We start from the raw sequence: 22064 nt of genomic DNA, 5'->3' as shown, positions 1-22064 counted from the left end.
TTTTATTCAGCTCTTAATAAATTGGGAGGCTCATTGCTTTCATCCACTTTTAGTATGACTGATTTTAGTGGCTCAACGACTGCATTTCCCAGGATGCCTCAGGCTAAATGGGGTTGGGCTACTTCCCCAGAGCAGGTAGGGCGGGTTTCTATTGTTTCCACAGGTGCTATGCAGAGAGTGAGAGACGCAGAGAGAGCGTATAAGTCAGTAAGAACAGGAAAAACTGATGACAGAAGCAGATAGAGATAAAAGGAGGCAGAGGAGCAGGTGGAAGAAAAAAAATTCCTGACACGTGTGAAAGAAGAGCAGGTGGATTGGAAAGGAATGTGGATTACAGACAAGGATCTTTTTAAATTCTAGTGTACTTAAAAGGAAGTTTCTTTTTTTTTGCTTTGACAGACGGTTAACCTGTGCAGGAGGACAAATATAATGGGATCATGCTTTTTTTGTTGTTGCTGTGGGCCACAAAGTGGGTCAACACCTGAGAAGGAGCTAAAAGGAGCAGCAAGGACTGAGGCAGTTTTGTCCTACTGAGAGAGTGGAGAGACAGACTGAAGTGCCTGGAGACAGAGAGAATACAGAATTATTTAGAAAACAAGCACATCGCTGCTTCTATGGCTTCTACTTCCCAATGTGTGGACTTTTAAATGTATTTAAACTTTTATTTTGAAAATATCAGTGAGGTTAATGGGTTGTCAGACACTTTCTAATCCTTGAGCAGCACCATTTTGCATCTTGACAAACAATCTTTCTCAACCGTAAACTGGTTTTGCAGGCTGCATGTTGACCAATGTAACTACTCTGCTGCTGGAACTCTCCCTTGGTGACCAACTGTAACTTTCACTGGAAGGAGGAACAGTGGAGTAAGATTTTTACGACATAAATACATCTTGGGATCCCTTTTCTCTCCTATGACTCAGCTTTTATTCAAGTGTAAAGATCACCCAGCATCTCTTGGCCTCAAAGTCCAAACATTCCAAGTGATCTACAGTATACGGAGAAGCATTTCCTCCATTCTCACGCATTCACATTGACAGTAAAAGTCTCAACGGCACCTGCAGCCATGCAGACCCCGGGACCAGAGCATGACGACTCTTTTGATTTCCTGTTTAAGATCATCCTGATTGGAGACTCTAACGTAGGGAAGACCTGCGTGGTTCAGAATTTCAAGTCAGGGATTTTCTCAGAGAGACAGCAGAACACCATCGGAGTGGATTTCACTGTGCGGACGGTGGACATCGAGGGGAAGAGAGTAAAGGTTGGCACCATGTGTGTGTGTGTGTGTGTGTGTGTGTGTGTCTTTGAGTGTGTTGAGGGACATCTATGCACGTGGAGTCCTTTGGGGCATGCTTGTGTTGAGCTGGTTTCTGTGCAACCAGCCATAGATTCAGTATTATTTCAAAATAAAGTAAACGTTGTAGTCAATGAAGCCATTAACCACTGTCAGAATTGGGCCTAGCAGCATGTGACTATATAATAAAGTTAAGGTTTGGCATTAGAAACGAGAACGACCTTAGTATGTGAGTAGTGCAAATTATCAGACTTATCTTCCTGTTTTCCTAAAGTCTTAAAGGGACAGTTGAACCTTAAATCCAAAATACATATTTACTCTTACCTCTAGTGCTATTTATGCATCCATCTAGATTGCTCTGGTGTGAGAATATTCTCTCAAATATAATGGAATGAAAATATCAACAGCAATGTCTCTTTCCAGAAATGATGGCCCAGTTTTTCATAATCCACCGACCTTGTAATGAGAAGTTTCACCCATAGTAGGAACTTTTTTTTTTCTAGTATAGTTCCTATATGTTCCTAATATGTATTTCTAGATTTTGGGGTGAAGTGTCCCTTTAAATTAGTTTCTTAAAATGCCTTTATAATTAGGCATTAAAAGAGCTTGAATGATAAAGGCAGTAGTAGTTATAGAAACACTTACATGAAATAGCTATGAATTCATTTACAAAATAAAAGCCTTTTTAAAAATGAATAAACGAACACTATTTTGATCGATTTTTAGTTATTTGCATGATAAAAATACATGATTTAGCTAAATTTAAAAAAGTTTGTGATGTCCTATCGAAGGAACCCAACAGCATCATATTCCCTGCAAAAGAAAAGAAAAAAAACTGATATGAATAAAACTGAATAAATCAAAAACCAATGATTTAGATCCTGCTGTTCATATATATCATTAGGGATTATTGTTGTAGTTTTATGGGAAGTATGAAAGTAATGTAATACAGTAATAAATAACCATAGGCCATACCATTTTTCATCATACTTTCATACTTTGACCCTATTATACTCTGAAACAGGTATAAGAACAGAAGAGAACAGAAACAGATTCTGCTGCAACAATACCTAATAATAATACCTCCTAAATGCCACAATCCTTATCGTGGGTGTTGTAGAGTCCGCTTGCACTGACAATGACAGGCTGCACAGCATTGGTGCAGAGCTTTTTAGTATTCAATGAAAAGTATGACTCCTAAAATGCAACTCCAGTTCATGAATTGGACTTTTTCTAGGTTTGGGGATAAATGACACCACAGTGAGAGGTGCCCTTTGGCTACAGTGTCAGTTAGACTCCAAAACCAGTCGGATCAGCTGCTCACATGAAAGACCTGTCCTTCAGGTTCCCCTGCTCACGCTGCAGACAAAAATAAACCTGAAACAACTTCTCTGTGCTGTCATTAAGCTGGAGAAAGGAACAAAAACATTTAGATGGACAGTAATTTGGTTCCGCATGCGTGTTAGTTCATCATTCATGTGCAAACTCATTGTCTGTTTCGATCAGTGGGTATAAAATATACAGACACTGCAGTTTCTGCTTCTGCAGGTAAGGATGCCCAGAATGATCAAATAAAGTCATTGATGTTTCAAATTTACTATATTTCTATATATATAGATACTATATGTTTTGTCACAAGGTTTATAGCCATAGGGAAGGAACAGTGTGTCACTCAACACACACTCATAAACACACCTACACTGACTGTATTGTTCTGCTGCCAATCCAGTTAGATGACTCTGTGATAAAAAAAAGAAGAAAAGAAAGAAAGTCATGGCTTTATGTCTTATCTCAACAAAGATGCCCTCCTCTGAACTTTTATTCAGGAGGAATTTTAAAAAAATCCTGAAGTATCCAGTCTGCTACACTTCAGGCCGGATGTCAGTATTTTATAGCTGCATTTTTATTTGTGTCTTTTATGACTCTGGAATCATAAAGAGTTCAGGGTTCAAATGAGTCCAAACAATGGCCGCTCCTGTTTGTGTGTTTACTTCTCCCCAACTAACTTATGTCAAATTCTGTATGCATAGTGAACAGTGGTGGAATGTAATTAAGTACATTTGCTCAAGTACTGTACTTAAGAACAATGTTGAGGTACTTGTACTTTCTACATATGTAACTTTATACTTATACTCTGTTACATTTTAGAGGTAAATATTGTACTTTACTTCACTACATTTAGCTGCCAGCTTTAGTTACTTTTCAGGTCGAAATTTAACATAAAATCATGATCAATTCAAAATGACTAAACTTTTTTTATTTAATTAAACCTCATTACAGGATATTAAGAAGTAAAAATGAGCCCTACCCCTATAAAATTAAAATCTGCTTACATAAATACATCAATAATAATATTAATAATAATCCAAATATATATTTGGAATATACAGTACTGAGCAAAAGTCTTAGGCAGGTGTGAAAAATGCTGGAAAATAAGAATGCTTTCAAAAATACAAATGTTAATAATTTATTGTTAATTAATTGACAGAATACAAAGTGAGAGAACAGGAGAACCAATATTTGGTGTGACCACACCCACTAAATTTGCATTTTATCAATCTATTAGCTATGAAATTAGTCTTTATTTCATTAAATATGTGTTTTTTAAAAGGCATTTTATTCAGTAGGCCAGTAATGCAAGCTCTTTAATAAAATATATATTTAAAAATGTGTTATGATCTGGTTTTTAAGCTTGTCCAGATGTACAAACGGTAGCTGGTTCAAACCATCAACACTGGCGTTAAAAACAATGGTTGAGCTGATGAGTTTAGATTGGTCGCTATGACGGCTGTTGCCACGTTAACGTGGTCTGTCAGATGCCCGGGGAGTAATCTGCAGAGGGACACAAGGAATCTGACACACTTTTACCCCTGTGTGTGTGTGTGTGTGTGTGTGTGTGTGTGAGTATTAGTGTACAGTCATACTCCACTGTCATTGTCATTTTGCATATCAGCCAAACATACAGTCATGTGCTGAAGCTGAAGCTGATTCCTTGTTTCTGTTTGTCTGTCTGTCTGTCTGTCTGTCTGTCTGTCTGTCTGTCTGTGTGTGTGTGTGTGTGTGTGTGTGTGTGTGTGTGTGTGTGTGTACCAGATGCAGGTGTGGGACACGGCAGGTCAGGAGAGGTTTCGTACGATCACCCAGAGCTACTACCGCAGCGCTCACGGCGCCATCATCGCTTATGACATCACACGACGTCCAACCTTTGACTCGGTGACTCACTGGATCAAAGAGGTGGAGCTCTATGGAGCAACCAATGTAGTGCTGGTTCTCATAGGTCAGTGTGGACATTATGGATGCATCAATAGGCCTACACTGTGTGTATTTCAAGAGGTACAACCCTGGTTCCTAAAAGGTTGTGTGTTTTTATGATGAGCAGAGGTCCGATGGCTAAAATCCTTAATTTGGTTACAATATATTGTTAAAAATGACTAAGATCTAATAAATGTATGATATAAATGTTGCTTTAAATTGCATAAAGTCTATCCATGTCAGCTTCTGGCAGATAACGACAACGCTGAAAGGTGAAATTACTCCTAATGAATGGTAATGGACAGTTTCCTTGATTAAAATTAAATTGTTGGAATTATTTTGCATAATGTTCAGTATAAAACTTAAAATGTATTTTTTCTTTTTTAGCCATTTTAATGTGGGAAAGTTGCATCATATACCTTTTAAGGGAGCTGAAAGGTTAGCCTAAGATGTCATTTTAGGTCCATTGCTAATAATTTTAAAAGGACTTTGATGATACAGACTCTTGTTGGGTGTTTTAGGTAAACTTGAGTTTGCATCTTGTCTCCATGTAGGTAACAAATGTGACCTGGAGCAGGAACGCCAGGTTACATTTGAGGAAGCCTGCAATCTGGCAAAGGAAAAAGAAGTTCTAGCTGCTTTGGAAACATCTGCAAAGGTAATGAGTGTTTTCATGCATGTCAAGCACAATGGAGTTGGCTAACGTTGTTAGTGGCGGTTCTACACAGGGGCCTCCAGGGGCCACTGCCCTTGTGAAGAAGCCCTTGGCCCCTGCTGTGGCCCCTGTGTCAAATTAATAATAAAATGATCAATTTATAACAATGAACGACGGAACAATTCTTACCTATTTTTTGTTCAAACAATTTCTCATTGAAGGAAACCATAATGTGTACATTGAATAATAGTTTAATTGTGCAATAAAAGCTAAATATATAATTTTCACTGTACTGCACTTTCAAAATAAAAAAAAGTAATTGTGCACAAAAGTGAGAAATGTCATTGTTGTACAAAAACAACTGTTAATGTTGGTGAGTCTCATTGCTTCAATCAATGTAGTTCTTCCAAATATGAGAATTTTAGCTAAAATTTTGAATGCTTAAATATCATTTTTGACGATTTTTAATGTGCCCCTCTGATTAAACACTGGCCCCTTTTTGGCCCCCACAGTAAAATTGGTCTAGAACGGCCACTGATCTTAACATCTCTGTCTTCTTCTCTGTGTCCAGGAGAGTCAGAATGTGGAAGAAGCCTTCATCATGATGGCCAAAGAGCTGCTGTCTCGTAACGGCCTCAATGTCCAGCCGGGGGACTTAGAGAGCACCAACACACCAAGACTTCTCCTCCGGTCCAACTCTCGGCCGGTTAATGGCACAGTGGGTGCCTACACTCCGCCAGAGAAGAAGACATGCTGCTGATTTAAGTGTGGACACGACAGAGAAGAGGAAGGACACTTTTCATCATGAGTGTTGGAGAGGAGGGGTGGAAGAACGTGAAGTGACACTGGCAAGGCCTCGGGAGTCTTTGCATTGACAAAGTGAGGAAGGCAATTTTTGCTTGAAGAATCAGTCCAGTGTACTGTAAAGAATTGTTCAGCTGGTGCTACAAGGACCGAGAATGTTGAGGAACTTGGAGGCAAGAGACAGTGGTGGCGGGTGTAATTTGCATTGGGTAAAGTTACAGGAAACAAATCTCATTTATATGAGCTCTACCTGGAGTGTTTGACTGTTACTACGCCTTTTTTTAAATTTTAATTTGCACTACCAAAAGTAACCAAAATCTGAATATAAAACCTAAAACATGAATATGTTGGTGAGGAACCACAAAATATAAGCATTCCAGCATGGGTGGATCATGAAACAATGGGCCCCTGTGCACAGAGGCACAAAAGGCCCCACAGTCTCAAGCAAGACACACTAGCCAGGTTTCCATTAAAGTCGAAGCGAAATTTTGAAATTTTACACTAAATAAAATGCGACAGAGACATTTCCATTAAGTGGTTTACAGTGAATAAGCAAAGCTGCATGAACGTACTTTTATCTGAAGTATCTGAATGTAATGTATTGGTGTAAGCTAATCCGTCAGTATGAAAAAACAACAAAAAAGAGGTTGCTAATCAGACAACTTTGGCCACCAACAAGAGAAATTTGAGAGAAGTCTTTAGGAATTGGATTAAATTGGGCAACTTACAATTTCATGTTAGAACAGCTTCTTCTTCTTCTTCTTCTTCTTTTGAGTTTTCTGGCAGCTAATCAGTCATGTGAGTTAAATGTTACCGTTTAGAGCATTAATATTTTCTTTGGAAAAAGAAAAAAAAATTAAACACCTGCATTGAAATTCATTGATAGAAACACAACTACAGACTTTATAATTGGTTAGCTCCTTTTTGTTGTTGTTTTGTGTCTCTTTGTAGTGGCCTTTTGTCTTTCTGTGGTTTTTATTTTTCTTTGTGGTCATTTTAAATGTCCTCCTGATTAGAACATGTCTCCTTGAGTGACATTTTGCAAGTCAAAGTCAGGGGGGGATGGGCCCTGACGACTGGGGCCCCTGTGCTGGTGCCCTTGAGGCCTGTTTAGTAATCCATCCATGGTCCCACACATCCTCACCACCTGCTGGCTTAACCACATTAACACAGCAACAATATTTGTGTTGCATATTGTCAAAATGCTGTCTTCATGCTTCACTCTGCTGATAAAACTTTAAATAATGTGGGAAAGACTATTATTATAAAAATGACTCTGAGAATTTCACCCAAGTGACGTCTTGTGGTGCCGCTATGACGAGCTGTGATCCTCTGCTGCTGCACTCTGGATGAAAACGTCCTGGAGAACCTGCTGCAAGCCAAAAGACTGTGAATTATGACGATATGTTTGACTACATAATGATGTCTTGTCATAAGTGTATGTAATAGGCTGTGAATGTCCTCATGTGGACCACTTCACTGTGACCACTAGATGGCAGTGTGCTGTTACACATCTCTGCAGGTCGGTTGCTCATTGCTTAAGACAATAAATACCAAGGTGATTTAAAACATCTGTGATTACACTAAGAAACAATTAACTACGTGTACATGCAACCCGGTAAACAGGAAGCCACTTTTCAAATCACCTTTAAAGCTAAGCTTTGCCAAATTCACTTCCTGCCAACACAAGCTGAAGTGAGCTGACGAGGCTTACATCTAGGATATAATCCGTCTTTGTATCTGATGCCAATTTGGCAAGCCTTATTTAAACACCAATCTGGAAGTCATGTAGCTGAACTTGCACTGATTGTTATTTTCTTACACTGATACAGTTAATCTACCTTAATGTGTATTGAATTAGCAAGTGGAACAATCGTGGGAACAATCTAAATGTAGTATTGTCCTTTTATCCAAAATCTAACGAACAATAAATGATCAATCTGTGTCTTTATGATCATGTCAAGTAATCTTCAGTTACTTGTGTTATTAGTGTGTGTGAGTGACAAAAAAAAATCTATATTTTGTCCTTCAAGAAAAAAAATATTATACCGGTTTTAAATAATCTTGGTGCCCAAAACATGACATAACCAAAACTAGGAATGAGAATCTGCATGATACGAGTTCAAGTTTAAAAAATAAGGAAGCTGGCTGTTGTGTATTGGTCCTCAGCACACTGGGTGGCGCTAGTTGACCAGTGAAGACCTGTCATTGGCTTGCAAATTACCTAATGAGTTAAACCTTTTAAAATGTTACCTGTGGGCAGTATAAGGGCTAAGTTACTGGATTTGGATGCCAAATGCAGAAAGTCAAACTTTCCATCATTTTCGCAATTAACGTCTTACATCAGGCTGTTTTAATAATTTGTCCGGCTGATTGATAATTATCAGTCATGATGCACTTGGCAGATCCCCAGTGAAGTGAAACTTACATGACATCATCAGAGTTCCTGTATGAAGCGGTACATCTGTTTCTCCTCATGTTAGGTGGTCCTGTGGGTCAACAAGTTCAGTATTTCGACCTACATTTTTGCCCCCCATTGTGTTGTTCCAAACAAATTTTCAGAAAAAATAAACCCAATTTTATTTCCAGAAAACAGGTAGACAATGTCGTACATTAATTAATACAAAAAACTACTTTTTAGAGAAAAAGAAAATATCAAACTGACTTTAGCAGATAAAAAAAGAGCACCTGTAGTTTATTGTGTGGGAAATTCAAAGGGACTTTGAGTCTTTGTTGGGGTTATTAGATCTGATACAGACTGGGTTGGGAATGTTCTGTAAAAAGATAAAATAAAAGGTCAAATGGCTTTTCCTAAACCTTTGATTAAAGGTAAACTTAGCAACATTACTTTACAACTAATATTCTTTTAAGAAAATGGTAATTTCCCCAAAATAAGTTCTGTTATCCATGCAAGATGGAATGCTGACTACTGAAAAGACGATGGATTTTGTCCCAAAATCACATACTTTTACATGTCATACTTTTTTATTTAAACATCAAATCACTGAGTCTACCTTTAACAATGCATTCTTCAGCCCGTCCAAAGACCTCCATTTCAATCCAACACACCTCCATACTAAACCACACCAGTCCGCTCATCCACCAGCATTCTAATTCAGCCGGATTATCTCAAACTTGTTGAGCTTCTTCTTTTTCAGGGGCCGAGGCAGACGCTCACCCTGCCCGTCGCCTGTCTCCCCCACTACCTCTTGTGCGTCATTGTCCGTCCCCCCTTGTCCTCCCTGTCCCGTATCCATCCTTTCTGTTTGTCTATCCTTCGGACATTCCCCGTTGTAGGTCTTGACGTAGTCCTCGACACGCCAGCCCCTGAACTCCGGCGGCTCGGAGCAGATCAGGCCGGTGAAAACGACGCCGGGATGGTGCTTGAGCCAGTAGATCAAGTAGTGGATGTTGTAGTCGCACATCCAGGGGTTGTTCTCCAGCGAGAGCTTCCGTAGGAAGTAGAGGTCCTCCAGTACACCGTACGGGAAGTAAGTGAGGCTGTTGTTGGACAGGTCGAGCTCACGGAGGTACAGCAGGCCTGAGAATGCAGCTGGGAGGGGAGGAAAAGTTCAACAAAATAAGTTGGCATCTCATACTGCTGTATTAATGAATGCTGAAAAGTTCATCCTGTCTCCCTGGGCACTTCCTGTTTTTTGCAAACTGTTGCTTATTTACACATCTTGCAGACACAGAGCAACATTAGTATTCACTTGAAAAGTCTTCCTGGCTGCTTGGCCAATGTAATCCCAATATTCACTTTGTTTTTCACTCCTTATATGGTCTCTACCAACTCATGAGGGAAATATCTGTGCCTAGTTACATAAACAACTTAATGTTTCAAACTTAAGTTTGTCCCTTATGGTAAATATTTCCTTAAAGTAAGGGGTATACTTGGGGGCATTACATGAATCCCTTTAACTTGTGAGTTACTATGGTTACTCTTCACTTGACAGTCTTAGGCTATTCGTGTTTGCTAGCTTTCCCAAAACGAACAAAAGGTCGAAACTGGACAGAAGATGAGAATGTTGTTGTCCTCGAAGAACATGAAAGGAGCAAGAACATCAATCAACATAATTTTAATCCATTCATGACAAATACATACAAGTGCAGGATGTAGCAAGAAGTAACTGAGAAAGTCAATGTTAGAACTCTTGCTGTGAAACGAACCATGGATGAAGTAATGAAGAAATATTAAATATTACTTTAACAAAAGTGTTGTGGGCAAACCCAAACAATGACCTGGAAAAAGTCCAAATATTTCATATAGCTGAAGGGACCTGCAGCAGTAATTTTCTTTCTTTCTTTCAATTTATTCAATTACAGTTGAAGCAACATTTTAACATAACATGTCACTTTGATTATGCTCAAATGGGTAGGCTCAAAATGTAAACTTTTCAGAAATAAGAAGAAAGTCTTGGTACAGTCCATGACTTGATTGGCTTTGTAAAATATCATAATTAAAAAAAGAGTTTCAAAAGTGTGTAATCTTTCAAATAAATGAGAGCATGATAAAAGCCAAAATTGCACTTTCATGGTCCGGACAGCAGCAGAGCTCCATGTGTTTGCACTAAAATTAAGCAAAGCTTTTGTTGTCTAAACTATGTTGAGAATGACTGGGCATAACTATGGGTTAAAAAGGTGCCTGTTGACATCCTTAAAAGGTTCCAGATAATGTTGTCAGTGTGTGTAATGTGACAGTGGAGGCTGTTTCACGCTGTCCGCTAGCCTTGGGCTCAGCTTTGATCTTAACAAAGCGGAAGAGAGGAGGGGAGGGAAATGGGGGGGAGGCGGGGGAGGAAGAAAGGACAGAGAGTATGTGGATAAAAAGGTAGAAAAATATAGCGACGATAAAGACATCACTGAGACAGAGACATGAAAGAAAAAGGAAAACGGACACTGGGGACTATAATCCTTCTGAAATCAATTTTCAATCATTGTAAACAGAAAAGTTACTGTTACAATCTCATCGTCAACCGTAAAGATGACACAGATAGAGGGAACTTTAGGAGAGGAAGGAAGAGAATGAATAGATGAGGGAGGCTCCTGTTATCTCTCTTCTCAGGAGACTCAAGACTCGCCCAAATGGGCTACTGTTCATTAGCTTTTTTGAGCCACAATGACCACAGAAAACTTAGCGTGGACTACTTTCATGGTACTTTCCCAGGCACTGAAATTACCTAAAGCAATTTTTTCTTGGTAAAGTAAATCCAGTTTGCAGGTGTTATCACAATATGCACTGACTTTGAATGTTATCACTCGATTGAATTGGCTTTATCAGTGATTATCAGCCTCATAGACATGCAGTACAGTGGGTATTGGGTTATATAAAAAAAAACATTTCAGGGATCTCAGTTTAAGTATTTTTGTTCAAAATGTCTTTGATGGCATTGTATATATTTAAATGTATTGAACTTTTTAATTTCCATGTAACAATAATAACATAGTTGAGAATGGCGTACTCATGAAGAAGGAAGGAGATTGGTCAAACAAACACAGAACTTCCGTTGACTTATTTTACCTGGCAAAAGTAAGTTAAGTACACAGCTCATCCCAAAAAACATGATCTTTTTGCAAACCTAACGACATGGTTTTGACTCGTAAAACGAACAAAAGTAAAAAAAAAAAAAAAAAGAACCCTAACGAAACTGCGACCATTTCATAATATTGGATAAACACCTTTTGGCCTATTGTTTGGTGCAGTTTTCCACATATGAGGCACTACACCAGTACTGAAATTAACTTGTCCATTTGAGGGACTGCTAACATTAGAAAGGGTTGGAATATTTAAAAGAAGCTTATTTTACTCAATCAGCATGAAATAGCTGCTCTTGGCAATTTTTGGTATTTTCCCTCCATGTAGAAACACACTACTACTAATGGTAATGGCTTTAAATCCACTGACCATGAGAAGCATTATTCCTTGAATGACCACACTTCACTTTGCTAGTTCGTGTCAGTTCCACCATGATTTTTCTTGCCATCTGTTCTTTGTTTCACAACATCCTTATCTCCCCGTCCAGACTACTGTCAAGTTTGTGTCATGAAAAAATGCAAACAAAGATTTCTAAATAACACCCTAATCTTCATGTATTGTAATCAGTAATCCCACCAGGATTACAGATACATACACCATAACACCCACTGAGGCTGACATAAATATATGCAGCTTTAAGGCACATTCATTAATGTACGTTGAGCTTGCAAAGAAACAGGCTGAATGGCGAGAAAACACAACCCTTTTCCAACTTCCAGAGGTGATAAATTTGGGATTTGGACCCCAGGCTTGCCCCGCTCTGAGCTGATCTTGGCAGCAAGTCTCCATAACAAATAAACACGATTTCAAAGTCTCTGGTCACCATAACGACAGATATCACTGTTGCATAAGTCATACTATTACATATATGTCTGGCGCTTTGTGTTTGTTTCAATTACAGCAAAACAGAGTTTGAGATGGGTGGGGCCCCCACATTGTGACAATTTCTAAAATGTCAAGTTATTAGTCATAGCAAAGTGCACTAAATTGACCTTTAAATACTGTACTCTCCTGTGGCTGTCTAAATTATGGTTTTGTCTATTTTGGGGATTGTCCTGCAAAGGAGAAACCACAGCAATCTGGCACAAACAGAGTCCAAAACCAACACTGAAAGATGAATGCAAATAATTGTGCAGCCATTAATCCCATACTGCCAGCATTTTTTGTTTATGGTTTTCATGTGGAGGGTGACCAGAATGAGAAAGAAAACATGAATGAAAAAGCAACAAAAAAACAATCTCTTGAAAATGATCGTAAACATTTTTTAATTTTACTCCAATGTGAATATGATTAGAAGGCAGCAAGCATGATTGAGACCATATGCCACTGGCGATCACAAACTCAGAATTTCTTTCACTTTTCTGTATTCTTGGACACAGTGTGGAGAGCTTCAGTAGATTGTTTACATGTGTTGCAGGGTAATGATGAAAACTACAAGGTTTTGTAAAGGATTTCCCTCCTGGGCAGGGAGACGTGGGCCCAGACATCATTAGCCTGGAGAGAGTAATGAGTCTGCACTTTTTTTTAATGGTGCTGATGTTAAGGCGGAATTACTATTCAGAGCAGCTATACAGCTTCAGTAGAACTGATCTTCTGAACACTAAATGATCTTGTGTTTCTTTGATGAATTTCACTTTATCTCTATTCAGTAGTGAGTTGTATATTCGGTTGTTTGTGTCGTTAAATGGAACATTTTGTTTTCTGTGCCAATATTTTCATCATTTTATTATTTATCCTCCGTGTATGAAGTTTATTTAAGTTTAACTCAGTCGTTCCCAACCTCTTTGGCTACTGACAAAGACGAAGCTGTTTGCAACCCCTCATCACCAGTAGCACATGTCAAAATGCTGTGAGCATTTTAATGCGTTTGGTCACCTCACATGTCAGACCCTTTTAAAATGCGTCTTGGGTGATCGGATCACAAGTGGACAGATGTATTACGCGTCTCCCATGGTGTCCAGCTGACCACTTGTGTTTGGATTTTGTTACTACCTACGCCACTTCCACGAGAAGGTGAAATTGTCCCGCGCACATTTATTACATTGGATGAAAACAACAACTGGAGTCGCTGGTTGCTAAGTTGCTAACGTTTGCAAAACCCTCGTAAACGGCCCGATTATGATATGAGTACTCTTTCCTTTTACTACTGTTCTGCCATCAAAACCACCACCACACGGCCTGCATTGATGATGTATTTTCCTGTTACATCCAAATTTTTATAAAATTAACATTATACTATATTGAAGAACAGTACATCAACTATAGGCGTGTTTCCATTGAGTACTTTCTGAGTACTTTTTGAGAGTGTTTTGGCTACGCACACTAGTTAATTCCCCTCTGTCTCTGTTCCCATACAGGTATTTTTGTAGCGGCTAACCACTGGAGTTCAGATTTACTTCAGACCGACGAGGCAAGCAGTGTAACTTAGCGACTTTGTCGATATATTTAGCGACTATTCAGACCCCTCTAGTGACTCTATTTCAAAAAGCAACTAGCGACAAATCTAGTGTTTTTTCTGGTGTTATTGGAGACTTTTGGAGACTCGTTCCTACTCTTCTTAACAAGTAGCAGGCGCCGTCCCAAAGCACTCACAAGCAGCCCAGTCCTCTCGCAGCAGTCTATCCCAGCTGCAGATAGAGCAGTAGATGGTAACCCCTCAGCGTCCAGTTTGAACCAGTCTGCAAATGAATCACGAATGCGTGAAATCGCCGCTCAGAAGCCGAGGCTTGTACTTTCTGAGCCACTACCTGAGCTGCTAACCGGTGAAGTTGGGCAGATCTTGGACGGATCCTCTCTCCCAAGTCACACCCATAGTGGCTCACTAGAGGGAAAAGTACCTAATGGAAACGCGCTTAATTACATAGAGGGGGATTCTATAGTATATAAAGCTTGTAGCGCCTAAAACCTCATTACAAGGATGAATCCTTTTTTTAGACTTCAGTGGTGCAAAAATGATTGGCACTGATCTATAGAGATGTGGAAAACAGTGAAATGATCAGTGGATGTGTGCGTGTGTGGCGTAAACCAAGAGGACGGAACATGCCTAAATGCTTGCCCCTTAGAGTGAGGGGATCTGGTGGCACTGTTATCCTGTGAGGGGGAATTTCGCTGGTTTGGGCCCAATCGTCCCATTGGGAAAAAAGTCACTGCAAATCAATACAAAGTTCTGAGTGATCACCTTTATCCTTCTGAAACATTTTAAGCAACACTTTCCACCTTCATCATCATAACAACATTTGAGGGAATTTCTTTAGGAAGAATGACCTTCATCCCTCCTGTAGAGTTCCAGAGACTTGGAGAATTAATGCCAAGGTGCATTGAAGCTGTTCTGGCATCTTACTAAGACACTTAATGTTAGTTTTTCCTTTAACCTGTATGCACTCAGGTGTGTGTTAGGTATTGGAAGGTTGGGCAGTTGTGTTACCTGTTTCTATCCGTTGCAGGCTGTTGCTGCTAAGGTTGAGCAGCTTGAGGTCTTTGGACAGCAGGAACTGTTTGGGCCTGAGATTTTTGATGGTGTTTCTGGACAGATCCATCTTCACTATGTCAGATGGCAAGTCAGACGGGATGCTATTCAAATCTGCAATGAGAGAAAGACAAAGAAATGTAAGTTCTTCAACAGTGAGGTTTTTATGTACCGCAAGTATGAACATTAAAATTCAAACACAACAAGTAAAGATGCATTCCTGTATTCCTGCTGATAGGTTTACAGGATTGAGGCAGATGTGCACCAAAAATGAAATCACAAAGTGTAAAACTCCAGGAGGGCTGGAAATCCAATCTGTCTACATCTTTATACATTTTCAAGATGTTGTGTGGGTTGTGTGCAACATTTAAACTTTTCAAGATGGAGTCAAGTGTGACAGCATGTATAACAATATTTCACTTCTGTGCCAGGGGTGTGTGTTTCCACTCTCCTCCAGTGTTTCCAGCTCTACACACATGTCCCCCCTGTCCTTGAAGACACTAATGTACTAAACAGTAATTCCCACATATTCCCGCTTCGATAACAGATCCTCTCTGGAGTTTTAAATCAAAATCCCACACTGGAGCGCATTTCGTAAATGCTTTATCATGCCTCCGATGTTGGGACGGTTAGAATCGAGATATGTCACTGTCAACACGTTTTGTCCCGAAGCTAGATTCAACAGAGCTGAAGCTTAAATCTGGATTCTTTGGAGCTTCTTCACGGACAATAAACAGATCCAGATTCATGTTAAGACCCTTATTGCACAAGTTCTTCTTTTGGCAAAAGGCCTTTTAATGGATTTTAAATTTCTTAAACTTGTTTCACCTGTCAGTGTCTGTAAAAAATATGCATTCGTCTACATTTGAGTTCTGCCTGAATCACTTCTGTTTGAATCTGTGTAGGTGGCCCATCAACCTGTATCATCAAAATCAACCAGGGTGATTGTTTCTGAAGGAGTTTGCAAAGAGGTTGCAGATGAGTATATTTAGGCAGCAAATACTCCCTGAGATATAATCAGACTGTGTTTATTTTAACATAAAATCACAACTTTATTTTGGAGACTTCTTCTAAAGAAAAAGCGTTCGTGCATTAATGCATTTGGACTCGTTTCCTGCATGTATTTATTTCCACAGACTGCATAATTTGCTAAGAAGAATGCTTATGGACACTTTTATAGAGCAGATGTTGCAGTCTTTAAGCTCACGCTTTACTGCCACAGATGTTGTAGTTTGTTATCACGGCGGCATGGTGCCATAAATCATCACTGACTGGAAAAAAATATATAATCACAGGACACACGTATACAGCATGAACACAGATGTAGCCAATGTACTGAGGAAATGTAATTATTATTGTTTATTGATGTGATGCAGAGGCAGGAACTGGAGGCTCTTCTACAAGTTATCAGTCGAGAACTTGAAGTCTAATGGGAATCCCGCCCTGCCTGAGGTGTACATGTGTCTGTAACTTAGTCCAAGATTAGGAAAAAGTTGGGAGAATGCTGGCATGCTTGCATCAAATTCCCACACTCCCCTGTGAGAAATCTGACTTTAGAGCCAAAAACAGATCTTCTATTTCCAAGAGAGATACTTCTGTTTTAAAGCGACTGCAGATAATCTCCTATACTGTGTATTCAGTAGTGACAACAGGCTAAAACAGGTGGTGTCAATGACCAGTAGGGCCTATTTTCTTGCAACTGAGCCAAAGATCAAAAGATTATCTCGCCTATTAGCTTCATTTGCTATGTTGCGTATCACCATATCGCTTCCTGGAGCTAAATGTGTGTTCAGGAAGTCAGACATTTTATCAGGAGCCTTTAGGGTATCTTGAGATTTTTTTAATGGAGCAAATCTTTAAGATAAAGTGTAAGGCTCTTTCCTTTCACATCTGTGCCTCCTCAGAGCGGGCTGCTGAATGAATAAACACACAGAGAGGAGGAGAACATGTCAGGAAAAGGGAAAGTCGTTCATTCATAACTGGGTTTGGACTGGGAGTTTTACTAAATCTGCAGAAGTCATTATTTCGGTGCACATGTGAACATCTGTGCCCCCCTGGATTACGTGCTCGGTGCTTTGCTACTACCTGAGAAACTTGTCTGATAACACCTCTGCTATAAATTTAGTTTGGTTATTATATTTCTGAGAAATTTCATCATTCAGCCTATGGAGTCTCCGCTAGAGCACCTGGTCTATGTCAAAGTGCCAGGTTAGAATTACCTTCTGCAGCAATTTAGCCGGCCATTTGCCAAAACATCCCATATGGAGGTTCCATTATTATTTATGAAGGCCGTGCATGAGCATAACACAAGGATTACACATTGTAGTAAATGTACAGCAATATTTACATAGTTTAAATACATAGAGCTTAACTATTTCCATGATTTAGTAGAAGTGTTGAACATTAACTGAGACATATCCTTCTCTAGAGGGTATGTTAGCATTACTGATGAATTATATGCAACGTGTTAAGAAGAGTTCTGCAGTAAGTCTTTTCTTCATCATATATTCTGTAAAATGAGATAAAAGTGTTGCAGAAGGTCAAATATACAGCTACGTATGCAGGACATATTTCCTTTGTGCATTACTGCTGATTCCAGAATGTGATGAAATATGTTTCTACTGTTTAGACAGGAGAAAGGAAGCAGTTAATTTTTTACAGTGCTGACATGATTACTCTGGGGTCAACTAGTGTGGTGAACTTTTGTGGTTTTTGGACACATGCCTCAGGCTTGACAGGGGGAATGATTTCTTGATGTGTTTTCTTAACAATTTGAGGCACTAGATATGCTGCATAGTAGCATTACGTAGCAGTGATTTTACATCACGTTTTAACATTTTATTGTTTTTCATGTGAGGTCATCCGAACCTCCACTGCTAAACTGCATACATTACAGTATATGACCCAATACTGGAAGTATAAAGGTAGCAGAGGAAATAAGAAGTGAGAATATTCTATTTATTATTAAGATACGCTACTAATTCAATCTGAAGCAACAATGTCCGATCATTTCTGCCTGCTGGGCTCTGGATTGTGCATGCTGTTCTGTTTGGAGTTTTATGTAATACACGTAACTTTCTGTCACCATTCATACAAAATATATCAAGGCAGAGGTGAAGCCTTTTCTAAACATGCTGACAACTCTGTTTATAGGACACGTTACTGTTACAACAAGCAGATTAGTGCAAGCAGGCATGTCATCCCTTACAATGATGGTATGAGAGTTGAAGTCATGAAACTTTTTTTGTTTTTGTTTTATTGCCTTAATGCTTTCACTCACAGCGACAACAGTATAGAACAAAATAGGTTGGTATATTAGACTGACTTCCTCTCCAATTGATTGTGCATTAAAGCTGCTTTTAGTTCTCACCAGCATTATATGTCTAAACCTGCCTCCTTCACTACCCACAATGCAACAAAACCACTAACCATTGGCTGCTGTCATAGTCACATAGAGTGAGATTAGTTAGACAAGTTATTTATTAGCATGAACCCTAGTCAGACAAAGCACTGTTTTTAGTGCTTTTAAGGAATATATAAATTTGGGACAAAATCATGAATATAAAGTTTCTTCATTGGCACGCAAATACAGGAAACGGCTATCAATGTGCATTGAACTGCAGTAAAATACAACAATACAAATGTTTGTAGAGCCTATGTTGTTTCCATACTACAAGTGAAAGCATGCAAACACACCAAAACATTCCAATTCAAGATATATGACCATCTGAATGCACTGAGAGACTCAAGTGTGTTAGGCTCGTAGTAAAATCAGTCAACTCTGCATCGCTCTTATTTTATTTGCTTTGATGGATGAGTCTGGTCATTGTCCTATACAGTTCCAGACTAATATGCATTTGATAAATTCTAGGCTAGTACTCCCAAAGACCTGTAAGCAAACTTTAATGTGTACGAGAAGTAACATCTTTGTTGATGACAAGTAAAAACTGTAAATCCTTTTTTCTCCAAATGCGGATAAATACACAGTCAACCATTAAGACAGATAAAGTGTATATCTTTTAAAAACTTTATTAATCAATCCCTTTGTATCACAATGAGAATGAAACCACAATTGTGTCTGAAAACAAAATTATTCAAACTTTATGGGAGTCTGTCTTGTCCAGAACTGAGCATTTGCCTCTATTGCCCATGCCACCATGGCAACAATGTTTTAGGAATAAGAAAATAGAGAAAATAATACAAATATAATTGACCTATTGTCATCCAAGTTACTGTATATCCATCCAAATGTTGAACATTACACAATAGAGGTAACCGCCAACTTGCAGACATTGACATAATAATAATAGGTTTCAGTGGAATTTTCTCCTTGTCTGTTTTCACAATGTTTCAGTGACCTTTCCACCTTCGTGTGAAACATTTCTTTGGGAAACTCTGAACCTCAAAGTCGAACATCAGTTCAGTTTCATAACAGCTGTTTGGTTCTCAGTGTCGACACAACCTTCAGACGCCTGGCAGTCTGCAGCTACATCGTGATGTTGGAGTGATGTTTGATATGTCTACGTCTGCCTCTCGCTCAAATGACATTATGGAAGATTCTTTTTTTCTGCTGACTAACTGCACGCTTTCTGTGATCCTCGAGGTCCAGAGAGAGCCTGACATAATATCATGCGTGTGGGCGTTTGTGTGACTGGGAAGCAGCCAAGTCACCATATACATGACTCACTTTACTGCTGCCTACTCAAATGGCCTGAAGTTTATATGGAGGATTTATGTTACTTCTGAAACCAATGATTTCTCAGCCTCATGAGCACAGTCTTGAGTCTAAAACTAGGCCAAAACGGTCAACACCACCCTGTCTTTGGGTTTCTGAGCAACATTTTACCATGTTTAGGAAAAAGCAACCTGAAATTACTCAAGCTTACAGGAAGAGCAATGCGAAAAGGTGGTTTACTTATGTAACTTATCTTGCATATATAGTCTTCTGCCTGACTAATACAGAAAAAGGGAGGTTAATCAGTCATTCCATACATGATATTGTTACCCTTTTGAAGCTCATTCTCTCTAGCTAACCAACATAGTCTAGCATAGGTCTGAGAAGTGAAGCCGATGTGAAAGTGCTTTAAACCTGCATTCTTTCTAATGACCAGCAGGGGGCGACTCCACTGGTTGCAAAAAGGAGTCCGATATATAGACGTCCATGAGCAAAAAGCATAAAACAAAAATACCACCTATAAATTAATATCTACTCAGTGAATTTATTGGTTTACAGCAAGTTGCTGTATTTTTATTTTCTGAACACTGTGAACTGTGTCATTCCAATGTTCACCAGATTTATATGGCACATTACTGACCATGAAAATGATGTTCCCCAGCTCTGTATTGGCTTAATATGACATGGTTAGAGGGTACTGAATCCATGAAGAGTGAAGAAATCATAGTTGAACAAATCTTTGTCTAGATATAGCTGCTCTTTCTGTTAGGAGAAACATTTTATTGCAAAAAACTACTAACAAAATGAGACACTGTGGGAAAAGATCAAAGGTCAGGTTAAGGTGAGGTGTCCAAAACAACTGAGGTTAAGGTTTAGGTGTTAGGGTTAACTGGATTACTATAAAATATTTTACCTTGAAACAGGTCAAATTTGATGCATGTGTTCACAGAATATTGAACTGTGGACCCTGATGGTTCCCTTGTAGAAATACTACTTAGTTAATCAAAACTGCATTTCAAAATATCTGAGGTATAAAGTGTAGTCTTTGTACAATGTGTCCACTGTATAAAAGAGGCTAAAATAGAAGTAGCCTATAATATGAAGGCACATACTGATATTACCACAGAGTACAGCTCCCTTATTAACTTCAACCACTCTGTGGAGCATCGATCTCCAGTGAGAACGATGTGGAGCCTGAAATCTGCTGTGGTGTACCTCAGAGTAAAAGGCCTTCAAGCCAGAGGGAGGAAGGCATGGAGACAAGGGAGAGATATACACAAGGGGAAAATATTGGGTTTGGAGAAATTAGAATAATATTTCCACTTTTTTTCTTGTCCTTGCTTCCTAGTCTGATGAGAAAGAAACCTCTATTTGTTCCACCTCCACACACTCGTAGTCCCTCTTGGTATCTTGTTTTCACTTGAGTTTAACTTCTTTGTATATTTTACCATTGTCATTCTCATGATATTTATCACATTCTTTGTGTGGGTTATAATCTAACTGCAGCTAGTTAACTTTTAAAGCTGCCAGTCCTGCAATTACATTAAAAGCTGTGTAAGACTGGACAAAACTGGCCAGCAAAATCTCGTTCCTACGAGCTTTATGATGTTTTGTTTGTGCACACATAATGTATATTCCTAATATTATAGCTGTATTTCATCAAATTGCCAAAAATGTAACACGAGATAAAGATGCCCTGTGGATTTTTGCCTTCTACTTGCTATAGGGAATGTTGTTTTCAGAAGTGGTTTGTCTTGTGCATGCACATAAGATCATCCATCTAAAGCAGGGGTGGGCAATTAATTTTCCCAAAGGGCCACATGACCAATAACACGAAGGTTGCTGAGGCCGGACCAAAATTCTGAACTAAATTCTGCTCAATATTAATTTAATCACTTTATAAAATACAGTAAATTATCTGGTTTTGAGCTGCTACTGATAGGAATACATGTTATGATGAGACTGTTAATGTGGAGTAAATCAAATATAGCAGTAAAAAGTAGTAAATACTTCAATCACTATATCACTTTTCCATTTATTTTAAACACAACTGTAAATTACCTGTAGCAAGGTTCCTATTGGTATTTTTGTTTCATATAGCTTGTTTTTCATGTTTGTAAAACACCTACAAAATATACAATGTTGTTATGCTTTTATTTTGAAAAGGTGCCGTCCAGTGTGAAACGGGTGTTTTAATTTTGAAAGGTTGTGACAGGAAATAACAGGTGGAACGGTTAAATGAAAAACGAACTGTAAATAATAACGAGTGCGTCGCAACTCATATAAAGTTGATATGAAGTATGAAAAATGTTTCTATAGTGGCTGGCTGACAGGACACAAGGTTTGTTAAAGTTTATTTTCTTCTGTCACATATATTATTGTCTT

At 38.8% G+C, this 22064-nt stretch overlaps 2 protein-coding genes across 2 annotated transcripts in view; one reads left to right on the top strand and one right to left on the bottom strand.

Annotated features, from left to right (window-relative positions):
* Nucleotides 1–972: 972 nt before the first annotated feature.
* On the top strand, nt 973–5958 carry LOC131960265 (ras-related protein Rab-19-like). The gene is made up of 4 exons (XM_059325436.1): nt 973–1258; nt 4385–4568; nt 5098–5201; nt 5770–5958. Exons 1-4 carry the CDS (start codon nt 1064–1066, stop codon nt 5956–5958), a joined length of 672 nt encoding a protein of 223 aa, XP_059181419.1. The 5' UTR covers nt 973–1063.
* Nucleotides 5959–8850: 2892 nt separating this feature from the next.
* lrrc17 (leucine rich repeat containing 17) overlaps nt 8851–22064 on the bottom strand; it is a 30811-nt gene continuing 17597 nt past the window's right edge. Inside the window, exons 4-5 of the mRNA XM_059325435.1 lie at nt 14963–15118; nt 8851–9555 (exon numbers count right to left, since the gene is read on the bottom strand). Coding sequence (XP_059181418.1) covers nt 9113–9555; nt 14963–15118 — 599 coding nt within the window. The 3' untranslated portion in view covers nt 8851–9112. The remainder of the gene's footprint in view (nt 9556–14962; nt 15119–22064) is intronic.

Source organism: Centropristis striata, chromosome 22, assembly GCF_030273125.1.
Source record: "Centropristis striata isolate RG_2023a ecotype Rhode Island chromosome 22, C.striata_1.0, whole genome shotgun sequence".
NCBI classification, from domain to species: Eukaryota; Metazoa; Chordata; class Actinopteri; order Perciformes; family Serranidae; genus Centropristis; species Centropristis striata.
The sequence above is the reverse complement of the archived record's forward strand: the minus strand, read 5'-3'. Positions and strand labels throughout refer to the sequence as shown.